Raw genomic sequence first — 20008 nt, forward strand, 5'->3', positions numbered from 1 at the left:
CTAGATGTAGATGTCCCTCAAACAGAGAGTGGATAAAAATGTGGTACATTTATACAATAGAATATAAGTCAATTATTAAGACAAGGGCCAATCAGGACATTCATAGAGCATCTACAATCGACGACCTGACTCCCCATAGCTAATCTCAACTACTACCGAAGGAGGAAAGCTCTCACCCTCCCTCCATTCTCTCCTTTCCTGCACTGTCTGCACCAGCTTCAAAGAGTGTCAATGAGCTCAATTTTTGCACAGGTTTCTCTTCTTCTAAGTCCCCAATAAAAGCCAGAAAGATCAGTAGACACTCATGAACTGCTCTATTTTTATTCTCACTGACTAGTCAAGTCCCAATTTGGAAAAGGATGCAGGACTGTCTTCCCAGCACTGGGCAGCAGAGGCAGGATTGGGTGTTCACAATGATTCTCAATTACATAGCATGAGGTAAGCCTAAACTATAGGAGACATTGCTCTACACAGAAACCAATAAATCAACATCACTTGAAAGAAATAAAATGCAAGTATTAATGACCTAGAAACATTGGAGAACAGAAACAAATAGAGATAAGAGCAGCAATACACTTAAAGTATTTGAAAATAAGACCAAAAAGTGATTTCTAAAAATGATAGGAATAATGCATTTTTAAGATTAAATAAAACTTTACTATATTGACTTTGAAAAAGAGTAGGCCCTTCCCTAGGAGAGGAGATATCATTAATAAGAGATAGGTTGATGGTGCCCATATACATATGTTGGCTGCTGAGATCTGTAACCTGACACATAGAGTTACAGTCAATGGCCTGTTTCTCAAATCTCTGAGCTGACATGACTGTGTCAAGCAAGATCAATCATATCTGCAGAGGATAGTGGCCTAATTGCAAATTCAATATTAATTAGTTCAAGATAACCTTCCCAATCTATACACCCACACAATCTGGTCTGCATTCAGTCACATGACATTCATTAAAACATGCTGGGAAATTACAAAATCACTATCCCTTTTTCATAGTGGTGGCTCCAACAGCTGATACCCTATGCTGTGCCCCCTGCAGTGCACACAATAATCTATTTTTCCTATTGTGGTCTGAGGACAGAAGGAATGCTCTGTTTTCACATGCAAATCCTTTCCCTGCAACTGCACCGGACAGTCAACTACGTGACTCAAATGTATAATTTTAAAACTGTGAGGTAGTACAGTCTTCTAATTTAAGAATTTTGAAAGTGTAATATGGAGGACAGCAAGGTCGTTGTCCTGGACAGCAGCAGAACAAGGCCACCTAAGTCAACATAAGAGAAGTTGTCTCAGAAACAAGTTTTCTAACAGGAGGGAAATGCACCTGCTGTAGAACTAATATGCCTTTCCAATGACAAATCACTTCACACACCTAGGAGATTAATACAGAAAGCTCTGTTTAATGATGGCACGCATCCATCTCCGGCTAATGCTCAAAGAGGAGCCAGCTACACAGATTTTGCATTCCACATAGGCTGTTATCCTTAAGTATCCTTTAGGGTCAGGCTCCAGGTTACTCTTTGAACAACTGAAATAGAAACAGGCACTTTGCCGGCTAGACATTTAGGCAGATAGGAGAGTTACAGAACAAAAACATTGCCAGAATAATTTCTAAAGTATACCAGTGAGCTGAAACAGCAGTCCACTCTTCAGTGACAGGGTTCTGAGGAAATCACAGGGGATGACAAAAATAGAACAAGTAGAAGGTAAGAAACATAAAAGCTAGGGTGGGGAGGTCTTGCAGAGGGTATGTCCCAAGAAGAGGATTTTCCCGGGTGCTGGTGGCACATGCCTTTAATCCCAGGACTCAGGAAGCAGAAGCAGGTGGATCCCTGTGAGGCCAGCCTGGTCTACAGAGTGAGTTCCAAGATAGTTAGGACTAACCCACAGAGAAATCTTGTCTCAAAAACAAAAAACCAACAACAAAAAGAAAGAATAGCATCTTATATCTTATATCTTCTAGGGGGGGATGGAAGGAAATGGGAGAATTTTATGAAGTCAGTAGAAACTATCACATGATGGGACAAATTTAGGAGGAAGTTAGTCAAACAATTCTACACAAGGAGAACACAGGGTATCTCAAGAACTTTACTAAGTGCAGAGTGGCCTTGGGGACTAAAAACCAAAGCTCTATATGCTGGGAAGACTGGGTTTCTCAGGACCTGAAGCAACCCCTCCACAAAGGACTTAGCCCCAGACCATTACCAGCTCTTCCAAACACATTCCTGGTTTTAGAGAAGGAGCTGTGTTTTATTATCACTACATTGGCCCCTTAGGGAATGCTCTCAAGACCGTTCTTTCTCCCTGCCTGAAGTACTAAATGAAAGCCTTAATTGATCAGGTCAGTCCTTATCACAACAGTGTTTTACTCTTCATATATTTGTCACCTGATGTCATATTGCCCATCTGTCAGAACTGTGCTTTCCTCAAAAAGAAAACAGAAACTTTAAGGCACACCAGGTCTTAAGGTTGGCTGGGACCCTGTAATGCCTCCTTGCACAGCTTGTTAGAGGCCTTTTCTTTGATATGGGGATTGGCCTAGAGACTGGTTGTGAATCAGGGATGGCTTCTTTGTAATGGTTTGGAGCTACATATCTGGACAACCCTAAAGAACAATGTGTGCCCTAGCATCCTAATCTCTACCAGCCCTGATTTACATACACTTAATCTTTTGAGTGTTTTAAACACAGTCTTCCATCAGCTAAATTCTACTTTGTGAGGCTTAACTATTTTCTAAGCATTAGTAAATCCTTTCTATCTCTAATTCTACTCTTGTACACTAAGACAGTGCTACACAACATGTGAGATGCCTTTGATAACCTCCACAAACTTAAATATAAATGGAGATTATTTGTAAAGGTGAAATGCAAAGTGCTCAATGTCGAGAAGATACTGCAGCATCTAAGCCTCTACGAGTTTGGCAACTTGTTTCCATAGATGCATGAAGCCTGTAGAAGTTGACTAGAAAGACGTTTGTACACACAGCTCCCTGCTCCCAACTCTCTAAGCAAATTAAGCCCACAGAGCAGAGTTATTCACAGCCCTGCCTGCAGTTCCACGAATTAGCAAGAACTGCGTGGAATCTGGCGGCAGGTTCCCCCCCACATCCAAGGAGAATGCATCCTCGTGTCTCCCGCACCTCACCCTCTGCTGCTCCCCATCTGGAGACAGCTTTCCCTAGCTCACCATGTTGTGGTTCCCCAGCTCGCCAAAACTCTTAGCTCATCCTCTCCCTGCAGCGGCAGCAGCTCCACAGCACACTAACCACTGGCGCCAGCTCCTCTTCAAAGCCAAACCTGAAACCGGGTGCCCGGAAGAGCCCTGCACGACTTCTGACTGGCAGGTCATCTGGAGGGCCTGATTGGCTAGTGCGGCCTGAGTGACAAAAACACCTCCCACAGGGCTATTGTGTGCTTAAAGGCACAGCACAGTGGTTTCTGGTCATTCCACACCAGTCAAAGATTTTTCTAGCTCGGCCAAGATATGCATTTCAATAGCACTTGCCCCTGGCTCCCAAGCAGATGCAGACTTCTTTCACTCCGTAGGAACTTTCCCTTTTTCCTACTGAACACAACTTGGCTAGCTAGCTTTTACAGTACACTGTATTAGGTGGGCGGAGAGATTTCCTGCCTCACAGGGGGAAGGGTGCCCAGAATATTAACAGGTAGAGAGTTTTAAGGTCACAAAAGGAGATGTTTGTTCTCAGGTTTCACGGTGAGGTCAGATGAACTGAAGCTACTTTTTACCTGGTTGTCACAGCAATTTCAGACAACCATGAAAAGCAGACCAGATCTCAAACAAGATAATAGGTATTTTCCCCATCAGAACGCTGGATGACAGCTCCATGGCTTTATGAGTTTTATTCCTGAAATTCAGAGCAGATTCCAGCAAATGAAAAATAATAAAGAGAGTAGTGTTCATGGAAATTTGGATACGTAGGGAATAACAGAACCAGGGAGAATGTCTTTATGAGCACTGCTGTTAGCCAGCACATTCCTCCATGGACCGGTGCATAAAAACATGCAGCTGCAATATTCAAGATTCTCCACATGAACAGGACTGGTGGAATGAATCTCACCATTCCCTGTATGTCTCTGCCTCCCTAGTTCTCCTTGGTTCCTATTCGCTCTGAAACAGCCATGCGGCCTCTGGGACTCGCTGGTCCCGCCCACCTCTCTTGTCCTCTTGTGAGGCCTGCTCTTCAATTAGGAAGCCAGGCACTTTGGGGTGGCTGAAGACGCAGCCAGCTGACTCCAAGGCAAGCGCGGTGTGTCCCTGCCTCCACGGGAGCTAGAAGTGACACGTGACACTCAGGCAAAAGAGATTTTGAATTGGTTCCAGGGCTGCTTCCTGGCTGCAGCCTAGGTGGTGCTGCAGGACTGGCCTAGGCCTGAGGCCCTGGAGGCCAGAGCCCAGCGCTTCTAGGGAATGGGCTTTGCAGCAGAGTGGGCGTGGCCGCGAAGTGCTCTCCTGGGAGGGCCTTGGGTCGTTCTTCACAATTTGGCAGTGAGGGGCGCCAGCGATCCTGGAGGTCTCTTGTTGGAGTCTGGGAGGATAGGAGGCACAGATGGCTGCGGGGCTGTGTACTTGTTCGACCGGTGTGGGAAGGAGTCAGAGCTCAGGAGCGCGCACTGCAGGTCTCAAACTGCATAGGTTATGCAGAGTTCAGTGCTTCTGTGTGTCAGATTCGCCCCAGAGCCCAGGAGGGATGATTGCCAGGAGGTGGGGGTAGGCGGTCCAAAGCCTGATTGGGTAACTGCCATAAAATTGTCAGAAGGCCCTGGTCCTGCAAGTGGGGAGGGGCCCTGGGGCAATGGGAGAGTTCTTCCCTCTGTCATTGGTCCTTAGGGCCATGGGAAGTGGGAATCCCAGCCCTGTAGGGGCGTGGCTTGGGGAGACAGCTTGCTGCACCATTTGCCCAGCCCCTTGTCCTATGGGACTCGCTGGTCATGCCCACTGCTCTGTTCCTCCTGTGAGGCCTGCTTTCCAGTTAGGAAGCCAGGCATCCCTGGGTGGCAGAGGACCCTGGGAAATGGGAGAGTTTTACCCCTTGTTACTGGTCCCCAGGGGAATGGGATGTGCGAATCCCGGCCCCTTAAGGGCGTGGCCTCTGGGGACCACGTACAGCCGGCTCTGCTCTGTTCTTCTGCAGAGAATGTAATCAGTTCCCCATGGAGAGTCCTGTGTCACTACAATCATATCGCCTTCCTGTACTGGCTGGTGTCCGTGGACTGGTCATGCATCATGAGATACTAAGCATCCAGACTCTCATCAGATGTTACTGTCCAGACCTCTCTGATGCCCCAGTTTCTGATATTAGCAAACTTGGCTGAGGTCAGTATCTCCATTTGTCTATCTTAACTGCCGGGAGACATTGAGGTGACGCCTTTAGCCTTGACCATAGTCCCTGTGCCAGGCACCAGATTGTAAAATCTCGACAGTCCTGTAGTGCCCGTGCCACTACAGTAAAGGTTGCATGAGCTTTAGGAACGGGGCCTGGAGATTTTAAAACACATGCACACAGAGACACGGACAAAGGTCATCCTTTATATAAAAGTGCCAAATTTATTGTGCTCAGGCCAAGGGGATATTATAAAAAGATAACTGGTAGCCACGCCCAGCTCCTGGGATTTTCATCTGAAGGCCTCATCAGAACCCACTCCCCTGCCATCAAGGTCTCATGCTAAGAGCAGCTGTAGGTCTTGGGCTCAGTTCACTCTAGCAGGCAACGAATCTGAGGCAGGCAAAGAAAGTCAAGGGGCTAGGGATCTGCAGCTCCCAACATCAGATTATCACATTCGATTCCATCTGAACATTCGTTCCTTATGCACAACAGCTTCCTCTCCCTTCTCCATCCCTTGCTCAGGTAAGGGAATTTTACTTCACGCTTCCAGCTAAGTTCTATTACAGACAGACCTGAGCCTCAGCAACAACGGTCCACCATTCTTGGTAGTCAGACAACCTACAAGTAGGAAATAACTCAAAGGTATCGCAGGAACATAGGTCATGTCCCATGGAACAAATCCATCATCGGGGCTCCTCAGGTATGGGAGACTGAGGGCTGGAAAACATGAGTGCCCAGCAGGCGACTCTGTTCTTTGAGGGCATGCTTCTGGAATGCCCTGCGGAGAAGCCTGAGGGCATGCTTCTGGAATGCCCTTGCGGAGAAGCCTCTGGTACTGCAAACAACTCCTCTAGATGGCATTACAGGGCACAAGGGAACTGGGAATCCAGGTCGGCCTCCCCATGTTGGTCTTGACACTGTGATGTCAGGTCTCACCAGCTCAGCACACTCTGCCTGTAGAGACAAACTGTAGGGAGACGTTGAATTGGCTCCTTTGTGCTTTTTTTCACTGTCCTTTTCCAAAAAACAAGATCCCTAAGCAGAGTTTCCCAATCTGGACAACTGTTCACAGTGGTCAACAGATCCACATCCCCCATGCCCGTACTAATCAAAGTCCTGCTGTCTACTACTCATCCAGCTGCGTGAGATACCTCTTAGGTATGTTTCTTCGGGATTTCTTCCTGAAGAGGTATGCTAAGTAGCAGGTTTCAGTCCAACTGGTGTAGCCCCATTTTTTAAAATTTTCTAATGAACAGACATGAAATATAAATGGTGAAAATTAAATATAAGGTACGTATGCATCATTTCTTACGTACTTGCCCAATTCCTCACAGGCTCTGCCTCCTGACTCTTTCAGAGGAGCCACTTTGTTGTTCAATACACACTGGGTTTGTGGACTTGGAGCCCTCGGGGAGCCACACAATCTTGACAGGCAAGCTATGATTCTACCGCTCACTCCTGAATTACTCCATGTCAGAGTCAGGTCAAGGTGGCAGGGTATTTCCAATTCCAACACGCAGCTGCACAATCATGGGGCAGCCACAGCCTTGGCCAGCGGGGCATAGCTACAAGTGGAATTCTTCCTGTTGACAACATAGAGGCACGGAGGTACATCTGGTCATCTTCTGCCCTGATAGTATCAGGACAGCAGGCAGGTGCATTAGGAAAGCAGGCTGTGGGAAAGGACAAAAGGGCTCACTGGCTCTTTGTTTTTGGTGACAATCAGATATAAAAAGAGATGGTAGAGGTGTAGGGCCAAGTTCTGCCAACTTGACTAAGTTGGGGGAAGTCAACCTCCAGCCCTGTTTACCTACTCTTCGAGTATTAGGTGTGACACCTTATCGTACTTCAGTTTTTGGCATCAAACCCAATGTCAAAGGGCTTGTCTATGATCTTAGGATCTGCATAAGGATCACTGGGCATGTTTCCTTCAGAGTTCTTTACCCATGGATGCTAATGAAGACCTTCAGTAAAGGGCCTGCTCTCTGGAGTAACCGTTAAAATTTGATGAATTAGGTTTTCAAGTTGTCCAGAGATGTGAGCTGTGACACCAAAGGTCCCATTGGTTATATTTTCCCAGTCTCTTTCAGGATGCTTCCTCTGAAGGGGTGGTGCCCAGTGGCGATAAAATAGAGAAGCACACCAAGACTCCACACTTCTCTCTGCCTTTCTTCCATAGTAGCCTTCCCTCAGAACCAGTTCTGGAGCATTGTAGCTCTTGGTACCACACAGCGCCCATGCAGCAGAGTGCCAGCTCCACTCCTGATGGCAAGGCCAAAGCGTCGGAGCTTCACGTTGACCTCTGCATCTTGAAGGGTGTTTTTGGGCTTAAGATTCCAGTGGGCTAGATTGTGGTCATGGCAGGACCCGATGGCTGACACTCGCTGCCCGAATATCTTCCGGACCTTTTCCTCCTGCAGCCTGCCTTCACTAGCTGGTACAGATTGCCTCCTGGCACATATTCTCTAATTATGCATGAATATTTTGTTGCTGTTAAAGCCTGGAAGAGGCGAATGATGTGTGGACGGTGAATGGTTTGCAGTACTACCATCTCTGTCATGATTAGGTGCAGGTGTTTCTTAAGAATCTCTATGACTTTTGTTGTGACGGGCATGCATCAAAAAGTGAGGTGTGCTAGGCCAGTTTGAGAGAGCCAAATCCACCTTGGCCGAGGGAGCACATCATTTTAAACTGTCTGCTTGCCCCCCCTTTTAAGGGAGGCAGGCCATGAGGCCTGGCAATCACTGCCTTCCTGTCCAAAAAGGTTCTGTCAAAGCCTCAAACCAACAGCTTAAACAAAGACACCTGTGAAGGAGTCCCAGAGGTCACTGAAATTAGCTCCCTGGTCTGTTGGGACAGAGATGCTGCCCAGCCTACAACTTTTACACTGAACACCCATTCTTCCATCTCAGTGCCCGTTTGTGAGGTCAGAGCATGTCTATGATTTTATGATCTGGGCAGCGGTCACTAGGGATGTTTTCTTCAGAGTTCTTTACCCATGGATGCTGCTGACTTCTTCAATGGAGGGCCTCCTATTTGGGGCAACTATTAATACTTGACCTATCAGGTTATCAAGTAGAAATGAGCTGGGATGTCATATGTGCCATTGGTGATGTTTCCTCGGTCTCTATCAAGGTGTTTATTCTGAAGCGGTTCTGTCCAGTGGTCACAGAACAGAGTAGCACAGCCTGCCTCCACACATCTGCCTTCCTCCCATCATAGGCTTTCCAAGGAAACAGCCCTGAAGCATTCTAGCTCTCATTCCCACAGCCTAATTACTTGACCTGGAATTTTCTATTTCTCCTTAGGAATGTTGTCCTGATGTCAACAAATGCTAATTCCTAAAACGTGGAAGTGCCTAGTGTTCATAAGGCAGACTCCACCCATCATTCTCTTCAATCCTTTTCCTAGATAGAGTTTGGGAGCTTTGAGTGGCTCATTTCCAGTGTCCATATCTATCCTTCGTCTTGACATCAATATCCATGACCTTGTAAGAGATAGTATAGGAAGAAGGCAATCTGCAGAAGGAAAAGATGAAGAAAATATTCGGGCAGCTAGTGTTTGCCATCAAGTACTGCCATGACCATAATCTTGTCCATCGGGACCTGGAAGACCAGTGAGAGAAACAAATTTTGGCCAACTGACCAATCCTTGAGCAAGAAATACTAACCCATTATGATTCTTTCTCCCTAGGAATAGTCTGCCTCTTAGAAGCCCTATATGAGGCTCTATGCCCATTCTGTTACAGGCTTCCATTAGTTCCTTTCTGACACAGGCTGCCACTTTCCTATAGTCCTCCTTCCCAAAGAATATCTTTCTCAAAAGAGCCTTGAATGACTGCTTTAATTTTCTTGCCCAGACAAGAAGAAACTTGCTAGGAAGTGTGTTAGGAGACTGAGCTGAGAAACCAGGCTGAAATCCTCCCTAGGAGACCTCAGTAAGGTGAAGGGAAAAACCTTGCTAGGGGGATCCTTATAAGAAGGGGGAAAGAAAAAGTGGGAAGATGGGGGCAAAGTTAAGCAAGACTGGGTAGAGAAAGTACCAACTTTTCATCTGAGCCGAAGGTAGACTGCTACATTTCTGCCTGGGCTTTCCCTTTAGAGCAGTGTAAGCAAAAGAAGATGGAAGAATGTATGTCCTGTATATAAGGCTGGAGTCTGGGCTGGATATCTGCCCCAGCAGTCCAGTGGAGCTAAATTTGGAGAACTGTGGGACTCCTTTAAAGTCATTTTTTTTTACCTGTGGGTTTGAGGCTTTGGCACAATCTTTCTGGATAGTAGGCTGGTGAACACCAAGCCTAGTGAACTGCCTCCCCCAAACAGGTAGCCTGAGCAGACAATTAAAAATGCTCTGTCCAGGAAGCCAAGGTTCAATTTGGCTCTGTGAACCTGACCTAGAATTGCCTTCCTTGCATTCCCGTCACAACGAAAGTGGTAGAGAATCTCAAAAAAAAAAAAAAATCCATCCACATCATTCACCTCTCAGAGGCTTTAAAGACAACAAAAATTTCACACAGTTATACAATATGCGACGGGAGGAAATCTGTGCTAGCAAGTAAAGGAAGAAGGCAGGCTGCAGTAAGAAAAGGCACAAAAAAAAATTGTGCAGCTAGTGTCAGCAATCAAGTACTGCCATGACCTCAATCTCGCACATCCAGACCTGAGGAACCTGTGAATGAAATAGAGCTTGGCCATGAAGTCAGATCCATCTCTTCCCCTGACCAACTCCACTGACCAAGCCATGAGCAGGAAAAGACTAACCAATCCGGATCCCTTCTCCCAGGAAAAACTCCACATCTAAGAAGCCCTATCTGGGCCTCCGTACTGATTCCATTAGAGGCTGTCATTAGTCCCTCCCTAGCAGAGATAGCCACTCTCTTGGTGCCTCCTTCCTAAAGAAATCTCTTTCTCAAGAGTCTTGGGTGACAGCCCTTCACACCTGAAGCCCCAAACTTCCTGCAAGATACAGAGAGCAATGTCAACCTGAAAGACTTTGGTCTTGGAACAAGATGCAGAGCTGGCACTGTGCTGCTAGGGTGCCATGGTGTTCAGAACTACAATGGGAGCTACAATGTTCTTCAGAACTGGTTCTGAAGGAAGGCTAAAATGGGAGGAAGACAGTTGTCTAGAGTCCACTGGACACCACCCTTTCTTAGGAAAAACCTTGAAAAAGACTGAGTGGAATATAACCCTGAGACTTTGCCAAGAAACTCCCTAGGGGATGTCAGCCTGGCCTAGTAGAACTAAAGATCCTTGCTAGGAAGCTCCATAATAGCACAAAGGAGTGTGGGCAGGATGGATGGGATGCCAAGCAAGGCTGAGCAAAAAAGTAACAACTTTTCCCATGTACTGGAGGGAATCTACATTTCCAGGGGCTGCCCCTTTAGCAAATGTTAGCAAGAACAAACATCTTGTACTAGAGAAGATGTTCCCTTAAGAAAGCAGAATAGAACTCAGCTGTAGGAGCTCTCAGGGACAAGAGCAGGATCACTTTATCATGCAGAACCCGCCCCCATACCCAAGTGATGTAGGAAGGTCATTTGTCAATCTGATGTTTCATTGGTTAATCAATAAAGAAAACTGCTTGGCCTGATAGGTCAGAACATAGGTAGGTGGAGTAGACAGAACAGAATGCTGGGAAGAAGGGAAGTGAGCTCAGACGCCATGCTGCTCCTCTCCAGGGCAGATGAGATGAAGCTCCAGCCCAAGATGGAAGTACGCAGGAATCTTCGGGTAAGCCACCACCTCGTGGTGCTACACAGATTATTAGGAATGGGTTAGTCAAGATGTGAGAGCCAAGAAGAGGCTAGATATAATGGGCCAAGCAGTGTTTAAATGAATACAATTTTTGTGTTGTTATTTCAGGGTATAAGCTAGCCAGGCAGCCGGGAGCTGGGTGGCAGGAACACAGCCCACAGTTCCCTTCTACACCCAAGCTTCAGGTAGCCTATTTTCCCAAAATTTAGGACATGTTTACTCCAGTGCTGAGCTGTCCTGTTAAGGCTCCAGCCTCCAGAGCAGTCCTATTGTCCATGGACACAAGAAAGGAAGGTGGTAAAATTGCAGTGCCACAGGATTCTCCATGGGGAACTAACTCCATTCTCCAGAACAGAGGGCGCTGTGATAGCCACCCCAATCACCTGGTGACAGAAAAGACGGCCTGCGAGAATGACTTCAAGCCCTCCATCTGAGGACCATAGTAATATTCTTCTCATAGGACACTAATGGGGCCCATTTTTCTCTCCCTTCATGCATTCTACCTCCAATAACCCAGAAGACAATTCCTCCCCATGGTCACTCTAACCCTCTTCCAGATCATGGGAAAAACAGTTGGAGAGGGGATTGGGGAATCTCTGTCCTCGTATATCTGCATGAACAATCAGTATGTGGGCAGTCTCTGGAAGGTCCTTGCCTGAGCTGGGGCGTTGTCACCATCTAATGCAGAAGACCTGTGACAACACACAATATTGTTGACAAAGCTGTTCTGCCCTATGAGATGAGGAGCTGATTCACCCGTCTCCATGTAAGCACACCCCAGTCTGCCCTTCTGGGTTCTACTGTCACTATGGTGACACTAAGACAAGAAGGACTTTGACAGGAGGAGGTTGGAAGGGAAGACATTGTGAGGCCCAGCTGTAATGTAGAACTAGATACTGAAACCACAGATACCCTCTTCAGACCCGTGTTCTTCACTGGTGTCCTCGTAGTGACAGCTCTGTCACCAAGAAGGCAACATCTTATTCCCTGAATCTCCTTCAGCTTTAGTTCTCAGTCTTCTAGACCTGAAGCGTCTGCAGGAGGGCCTCTCCAGATTCTTCAGTGCATGGCCTTATGACCACTGTTGCTGAATTTCCTTGGGATTTTGTTCTAGGTGTAGGATGTCAGACAGGACTGGGCTCACAGTTCTAGCCATGAAGACTCTCACTCCCTGGGCTGTGTTTGTTCCAGGCCTCCTGTAGCATCTTGGTAGCAATTCTTCCTTCCATGGGCCTGATTCCATTATCTCCGAAGAGTAACAGTGACGATCATGTGACCAATGCTTCTGGCTGCCTCTTCGCTGCTCTTTTGTCAGTTGACATTCAATAAATATGGTGGTGTGTAAGGACCTCAGTAGGTGAAAGATGCCAGGATCATTAGTCTGATGGTCAAGCTGCTACCAAAAAGTTGGGATGCGGTCATAGTCCAGGAAAATCAAAAAGACGAAGCTGCCTCAAGTCCACATGAAAACAGATAAACAGATAAGGGACCTGACAGGTGCATGGTAGTACTCAGTGATAGAAAAGATTTGTCTTGTGTGAAGGTCACAGCTGGGTAGACCCAGGGAGGAAAGAGGGGATGAGACAGAGGACCTTGAAAACAGCCATGTGACAGGCTGCTGGCATTGACGCCTGCTCCTTATGTCTCTTTGTGATAGTGAAGCGTTTCTGGACTTTGAAAGCAATTTTTTTTTGTATTTTAAATTTTGTCTAAATGGTATTCTCAAATCTCTCTTGGCTCCCAGGCCCTGAGAGGGTTGGCAGTTTCAACATGGCCATCGGCCTGCAGTATGCCCTCCTCTTCTGCTGCTGGTGAGAAAGGCAGAGGAAGGGGCAGAACTGTGGAGAAGATAGGAGCTAGAATCCAGCCCGAGAGGGTGTCAATGGTGGACTCTCAGCACTAAGGGACCATGTTCCCGCTGTGGGAATGCAACATGCAGGAGTTTCAGAGCCAGTGATTATTCCAGGTAAAATGTCCTTCTGAACCTGGATCATTCTCAGCCCCTGATGCTTTCTGTCCCACCCAGACGCTCAGTCACCTTAAGACGACCTGTCACTATGCAGGATTTTTCTTTTTAATCTGAAAGTAAGGCACTGAGTAGGGCAGTTCAAAGCGTACCCAAAATCCACTCTACCCTGACTTACTATCACGGTCTTCTTTGTAGATGTCACCATCTGTGAGTCTGAACTTCAGTAAAGCAGGCAGGCACTGTGAGGCTTCCCTGATGGGGACATTCTGGGCTGGAGTCACATCAAAGAATTGTGCACCAAGGTCCCTGTTTGTGGCTGCTAAGAGCAGTCTGAACACCAATTCACGCTGTGTCTGTATGCTGTCTCAGGTCAGATGCTCTGGAACTTGTAGAGAGCTGCGTGGAGCAGTTCCTTAAAGATGGTGCTGGCTTCCGCCCTCCGCGATCGTGAAAGCGAGTGCTCTCTGTGATAAACAACTCCATATATGGCTAAGGCCAGACTCATGCTATCATCACGCGATGATCGTGAGCTGCTTGCGTGTCCACATGGCGATCCAGGGTTGGTGGTCCATGCATATATCAGGGCTGGGAGAGGCTTGCCTGAGAGAGAGAGATCATTGTCAACAAGGCCTTGAATAAACTGCTTGCAAGTAGAGCTCCAGTGTTGTGTCATCCTTGCTGGTGGAGGCGGTTGCGACAGGAACTCACTCAAATCATTGCTGTTGCTGCTCCTCCTGCTGTCAAAAGCTAGGCCATGTATTTGAAAACATGAATTTTCTAGCCTCAAAGCAGGCAATTTCTATGTAAGAGAAGACAGTGCCTAGATTTCAGATAGAAGACCAGGTGAGGAAGACCGGAAGCTCCCATGAAGCTTATGTAGTCCACTTCCCCAAGTTCCTTCTGTCCCAACCTCAAACTAGCAATAGTTCTGGGAATGAATATGCCCCTAGTGTACTGGGAGTAAGGGATCCCTGAATCCCTGAGTGGTATGTCTCCTGCAGGGGCCTTTCAGATCCCTCTGCATGGAACTGTTTCTCTTAATTCTTTGAACATCAGGGTGTGGGAGGTGTGGTTATGAACTCTTCAACCTGAACACTCCAGAACTCATTCTCTGAAGATCTGCCTTTGTGGATCCCAGCTGCCATCTCCATAGAAGATATTTTATTGAGGCCAACAGAGAACCTGCTGAAACAGTGCACTGAGCGCCTAGACTTCCCTGATGCCAAGAGCCTGCACCAGACAGGGCACCTGGATTTGCATCAGCTGTGTCTCTCACCAGTGAAGACGTTGTGATTACTGATTAGCTTGGAAGACTCAGTGTTCTCTGCTTCCATCTTCAGTTACCCTTGTCTTCTCTGCAAGGCCATTGCCTGATCCTAGGGTAAGCCTTGCTAATCCAGGAATATGGGAATGTCCTATACTCCCACACCATCTGTGCAGTCTTTCTGCTGTCTTCTCTTTGTGATTACTGTGACTCACCATGTGGGCAATTCTTCCCTTTGCCTGCCCCTCATCATCCTTCGGGATCTATCTGTTCATTGTTAGGGCCTCAGGATGGTATGGGCTGGTTTCTTTTCAAGGTTCTTGGGAATCACCGTCATTCTCATCCCACGGCTTTTCATCTTCTCACTTCTCCCTCATCTGCATTATCAGCACCATCTCTAGTATAGAGGTTAATGGGTGCTACAGAGCACAAGTTGGGAACTAAGCATGAAGAAGTTATTGTTGGAACTAAGAGAACCATCAGATATCTGTCAATGTTATCCCTTGGCTGTCAGTGTGATGATCTGGAAAAAAACCTGTTCTACTTTCTTTGCCATTGTTCTGATTGGAACTTACAGTTCCAGGTTACACTGCATTATCACAGTGAAGTCAAGGCACAAATACAAAGCCCCTGCTCATCCATAGCCACGGTCAAGAGCAGAGAGAAATAAATGCATGCATTTAAGCTTGCCTGCACTCCACTAGAGCTCCCCCCCCCCCCCCCCGTGCAGTCTAAAGAGTTGAGTCTCTCCATGTCAATTAAGATAATCAAATACCTCCTCTATAGGCATGTTCGCGAGCCTTTCCTATACTATTCCTCAGTGCAGACTGGAGACCAAGGTCACTCTTAGCTGCACCATTGTTCCCAGTGAACATCATACTCCAACACTGAAATCTCTCAGTTCCATGGCCAGAGGCTTCAGCCCCTTGGCTTTGCCTGGTTCAAAGCAGACACCCAGTAGCACATCCTCTTTAGCCTTCGCATCTCCCCAGAATAACTGACTTTGTCTGTAGTCAGCAAACATCACTGGGCTGTCCACACTGTGTCCTGGCCCAATGCTTCCTAGACTTAGATTACCTACTTTCCACTGGACTGTGCTGCCTTTTGATGAATCCTTTCTTCTCTTTCCTGTTCTGTGTAGATCATCTCAAGTCATGACACACCTCCTTCCATGAACAATTAGCGATTTCAGCCCCCATCCCTACTACTAGCCTATATTAGCTTGGCCTTGGCAGAGTCAGTCAATATCAGCTCCATTTTGGTATGGATGTTGCCTACAAACCTTAGCCTATTTCAGAAAGATGTTTGAGCTCTGAGAGCCCAGATCACCTCGTTAATCACTTAAAATCATTTACATTGTCTCACTTAATTCTCTGTCTCTCTCTCTCTCTCTCCCATCTTCTCTCTGCTTGTCTGTTGTGTGCATCCGTCTATGTGTACAGCACCTATATGCTATGTTTAGCATATGGAGGTTGCACGATAACCCAATAAACTCATTCTCTCAAACTGCTTTGTAGATTGAAGGAGGAAGCAACAGAGTTCAAATGTTTTTGAAGGTGAATACCCTCCCTGATGGACATGAAGCAATGCCAGTACTTGCTGGAGAAGTCAAAGACAGCTAAGAGGAGTGGGAGCCTTGGCCTTGGCACACACACGTGCTGCTGTCCTTCATTGAATGAAAGTCAGCAAGATGTTGTATTAGGAGTGGCGGGGCTGCGTCCCCAGCACCCCGGCCGCCTGGCTAGCTTATGCCTCGAAATAAAAACACACAAATTGTATTTATTTAAACACTGCTTGGCCCATTATATCTATCCTCTTCTTGGCTAACACTTGCACCTGGACTAGCCCATTTCTAATCATCTGTGTAGCATCAGTCTTACCGGGAAAGATTCTAGCCTATGTCCATCCTGGGTCTGAGCTTCATGCGTCTGCCTCAGAGAGCAGAGCTCTCGCATCCGCCCGGGGGAGGGGAGCATGGCGTCTCTGAGCTCACTTCCTCTTCCTCCCAGCATTCTGTTCTGTTTACTTCTCCCACCTATGTTTTAACCTATCAGGTCAAAGCAGTTTCTTTATTGCTTAACCAATGAAATCAACAGATTGATATATGACACTCCCACATCAGCAAGAGACCTTTTCCATACCTCATGATTGCCTTGGATTTTTCTCAGGAGCTCACCAAGGATATAATTTTTAGGTATACGTAGGATGGCCAACTTAGAGACCCTTAGCTTCTGATGCTAATGCCCTGGGTTCTGAAGAGCTGTGTGGGGAGAGGGGTGAGAGTGATGCTCAGGCCTGTAGCAGGTGCCTGGCTTAAGTGAGGCCCTGATTTCTGTTCTCTGGAGTCACTCTGGAAAAATGTCTATTTTCTGAAAAAAGGAAGTTCCCAAGCAATGTCAGGTCTCAGGAAATGTAGAAGCTTTAGTTTGCACCAAAATTCTGCACTTTCCTGAACAGAAACTGAGGAGGGGTTGATTGTGAGTGGGGAGAGATGGGGTGAAGGGAAGGGAAAATGTGGCCCTGATGTAAAATTAATTTTGAACTGCATCTTAAAAATACCCTAAAAGAAGTATCCACCAAGACCCTTCCAATTAAGGTTGCTTTGAGGGGATGTTGACAAACTCTGCATATACCTAAGCAGAAGGAGAGACCCCAGTTTCTCATCAGACTTTTCTGCCAGCCTTTCTAGAACCAGTTTTAGGACTGTGATCCCAGGCCAATGGGTTAGGGCTAGGAGGGTGGAAAGTGGCTGCATATACCCAATCCTAACCCTCTTGCTGAAGCTGTCATTTAGTATGGTCATCACGGTCCTTTCTAATCTAGTGCCATCCTGCTGTGGGATAAACATCTCACTAGAATCAAAGGACAATGCTTCAAAACTCTCACTACTGGAAGGACAGGGTACTCAGTGTGTTCTGGGCTGCCGGGAAAGGGGCATTGGTGCAAGGAAGAAATCTGATCAACAGGTGGATTGCACTCAAGAACACAGCCCCCATTACACACACCTATTTCTTTGTTCTCACTGCCAGCACCTTGGCTTATGGTCCAGACCTCAGTCACCTTTCAGACCTCTCTCCCTCGTGTAACACATCAGACAGTCGCCACGTCCAAGGTCCCACTCAATACAGCTCTAAGGTGACTCAGCTCTCACTACACAGCTAGGGTGGGAAGCTTTCCTTTGTAGCCCTGCAGCCATTCTTGGTCTCTTCCGTACACTTTCCTGGAACACTCAGACCAAGGGAATGTTATCCCAGGATTCCCTCCCCTTGTCAGTCCTCACAGCGTCCAGCACGATGTCCTCTGCATTTTCAGGTGAGCCTATGCACCAACTCCGCCCATCAAATAGAGCAGCTAAACCACACTGCGATTGTTTTCTGAACTGGCCCATGGCTCACCTCTGTGCTGCTCAGGAGGTTTAATGCATCTCTCAATTTTCCAGGGTCCCCTTGGTGAGATGACACTCGGAAGGGAGCAGAGGTGGAAGGTCCTCTCTTGAGCATCCTAAGGGAGCTTAGCTGCTGATGCACACATGGAGGGAACTGGCCTTTGTGGAACCCCATATGCTCTAGGAATGTAAAGCAGTGAGACTGGGGTTCCTTCAAAGTGGCTGTATCCCATGTTTTCTCACAGCAGAGAGTGTCTTTCTAAATTTTACATGGGAGCTTGCCTTCTCCTATAGGCCTGAGCTGGCTGTCGTACAGCACATGCTGGGAGATTAGAGTCTTCAACAAGAAAGCAGCCCACTTCTTCTGGCCAACAGGGAAACACTGACCGCCTGACTGCCAATTCTTTCTGTTGCCTGGAGATCCCAGATACTCCGGAGTTTATCAGGTGGGGAGCACGTGGGCTACAGGGCAGCTGTGGTGTCTGATGCAGAAGTGCTTCCACTTCCTGCTCATTGCCCTCCTCCTATCCCTGCTCTCTGCCTTCACAGAATGCTATGCTGTTCTTCAAGCTTTCCCAGTCTTCCTGGAGAACTCAATCTGCCTGGTCATTAGAACCTCCTGCAGAGCGTATGACCTGGAAACACGTGAGCTTCCATTATTATCCTTGCATGCTTTTAGTGTTCTGACTGGGTATATGTAAACATTTAGGAAGTTCAAGTTCAAACTACGCAGACAAGACACTTTAGAAAACTGTCAACTCTCTTGTCCCTTGCCATTTCGGTCCACTAAGCACCCTCTGACAACTTATCTTGTTCCCATCCTTTCCTCCACCTTTTTGGTCTTTGTCAGTTGCTACTGACACATATGGACTGATCATCCTTTTCCTGTCTTCTGGCAATGACCTGGTTGCTTTTAGTGGGCTGCCTACATCATTCTCCTTGGGTGCTTGTTAGGAAGACCATCCCACCTGTCCTGTCTGATGGGCAATTAGCATTGGCAAATGATTTGTGAGAAGAGTCCTTGCCCAGATGCAAAGTGGTATTGATGGGCTGAACCTTCAGGGAAACTCCCAGGGCTGGGCCTGAGGGTTTCAAGAGAAGCACAGTAAGTTGTTACATGTTAGGGAATTCCCATCTTGCTGTATGCCACTGTGATATGTTCAAGAACTGAAGTACTGTGGCAAGCTAAATTCTGGAGTACTCATTTGGTACTGAGAAGCCTGGATACTACTTTTCCATAGAAGGCTGAATTTAGGACTGTCCAGGCAGAGTTCAAAGAATTCCATGTTCAGGTTTCACACATACCCAGGGCTGAGAGACAAATCTTCTAAAGTCCTTGACTTTCCCACAGACTGTTAACACAAGCTACCAGCACTAGGTCTCACGAATGGTCATTCACTTGTAGCTAACTTTTCATCAAACTTTCCTTCTTTTTTTTGTCTCATGGGCTTGCTACCTCCTGGCATATGCCATGCTCCCCTCTGCTGATCCCTTGTTCTCCACCAGGTTCTGGGACAGAAGAAAGCCTGGATGCTGCTGCCATGAGCTGTCTGCTGGCATGTACGCTGGAGAGAAGCTGACTGGTTTGTGGGCTTTTCCTGACGTCAAGGTGTCTGTGATGGTGAGACAGGCCAGGTTCCCACAGTCCCGAATTAGTTGTCATGACGCACCACACTCTGTTCTACCAAGGAAGGAATAGGATTGGAAAAAGAAGAGCAAGCCTGGTCCAGAGTGGGCTTACTCCTCACTATAGTCTCAGGGCTTCTCAACTCTGCACCACATTTGCTGTGGTCAAAGGTATAGCACAGGCTCACTGTGTTATGAGTAACTGTTCCTGGGCCGGTTGATGAGTTGGGTCTGTCCTCACTGGATGCTCTTTGTAGACCAATCTGTACCTCTATTTTCATACCTGCCTTCAGTCTGACCAATCTGATATCTTCCAGAGAACATTCCTCCTTTTATCATTTTCAGTAAACTCATCAACCAGATGCTGGAATTCATGTGCCATCTCTGAGCCCTCCTGACCCAGTCCTGACCCACGGTGGAGCTCTGTCATCATTGGAGGAATGGGTCCAGGCTGATTCAAGACAAACATCATCTATGAACATTTATCAAGATGTAATAAGATGATCTCAGCACTCTGACTGGTAAGTCTAAAATGTGTTCCTTGCAACCCTTATTGGTCGAAGTAGGGGAGAAGTCTTCTGAAGTCCTTTTAGGATCTTGGGTACATGTCTCAGAAGACATCTCTGGACAGTGGCATGTCTGCAGTGTCTCATCAT

The 20008-nt window shown here is 47.0% G+C and overlaps 1 protein-coding gene across 8 annotated transcripts in view; it reads right to left on the reverse strand.

Moving 5' to 3' along the window:
* Nucleotides 1–20008, reverse strand: part of LOC142839867 (uncharacterized) — an 88548-nt gene that overhangs the window by 47463 nt on the left and 21077 nt on the right. For 3 of the 8 annotated variants that reach the window (XM_075956242.1, XM_075956245.1, XM_075956240.1), the window contains exon 1: nucleotides 3195–3302. The exons of 4 other annotated variants lie outside the window; for them this stretch is intronic. Coding sequence is in view for 2 of the 4 variants with exons in the window: in XM_075956240.1 (XP_075812355.1) it covers nucleotides 3195–3197 (3 nt within the window). In the remaining 2 variants the exon portion in view is untranslated. Of the gene's footprint in view, nucleotides 1–3194; nucleotides 3317–20008 lie in introns of those variants that run through there. One more of the 8 variants, XM_075956247.1, reaches the window with a different exon arrangement.

The sequence above is a fragment of the Microtus pennsylvanicus genome, chromosome 22 (assembly GCF_037038515.1).
Source record: "Microtus pennsylvanicus isolate mMicPen1 chromosome 22, mMicPen1.hap1, whole genome shotgun sequence".
Taxonomy (NCBI): domain Eukaryota; kingdom Metazoa; phylum Chordata; class Mammalia; order Rodentia; family Cricetidae; genus Microtus; species Microtus pennsylvanicus.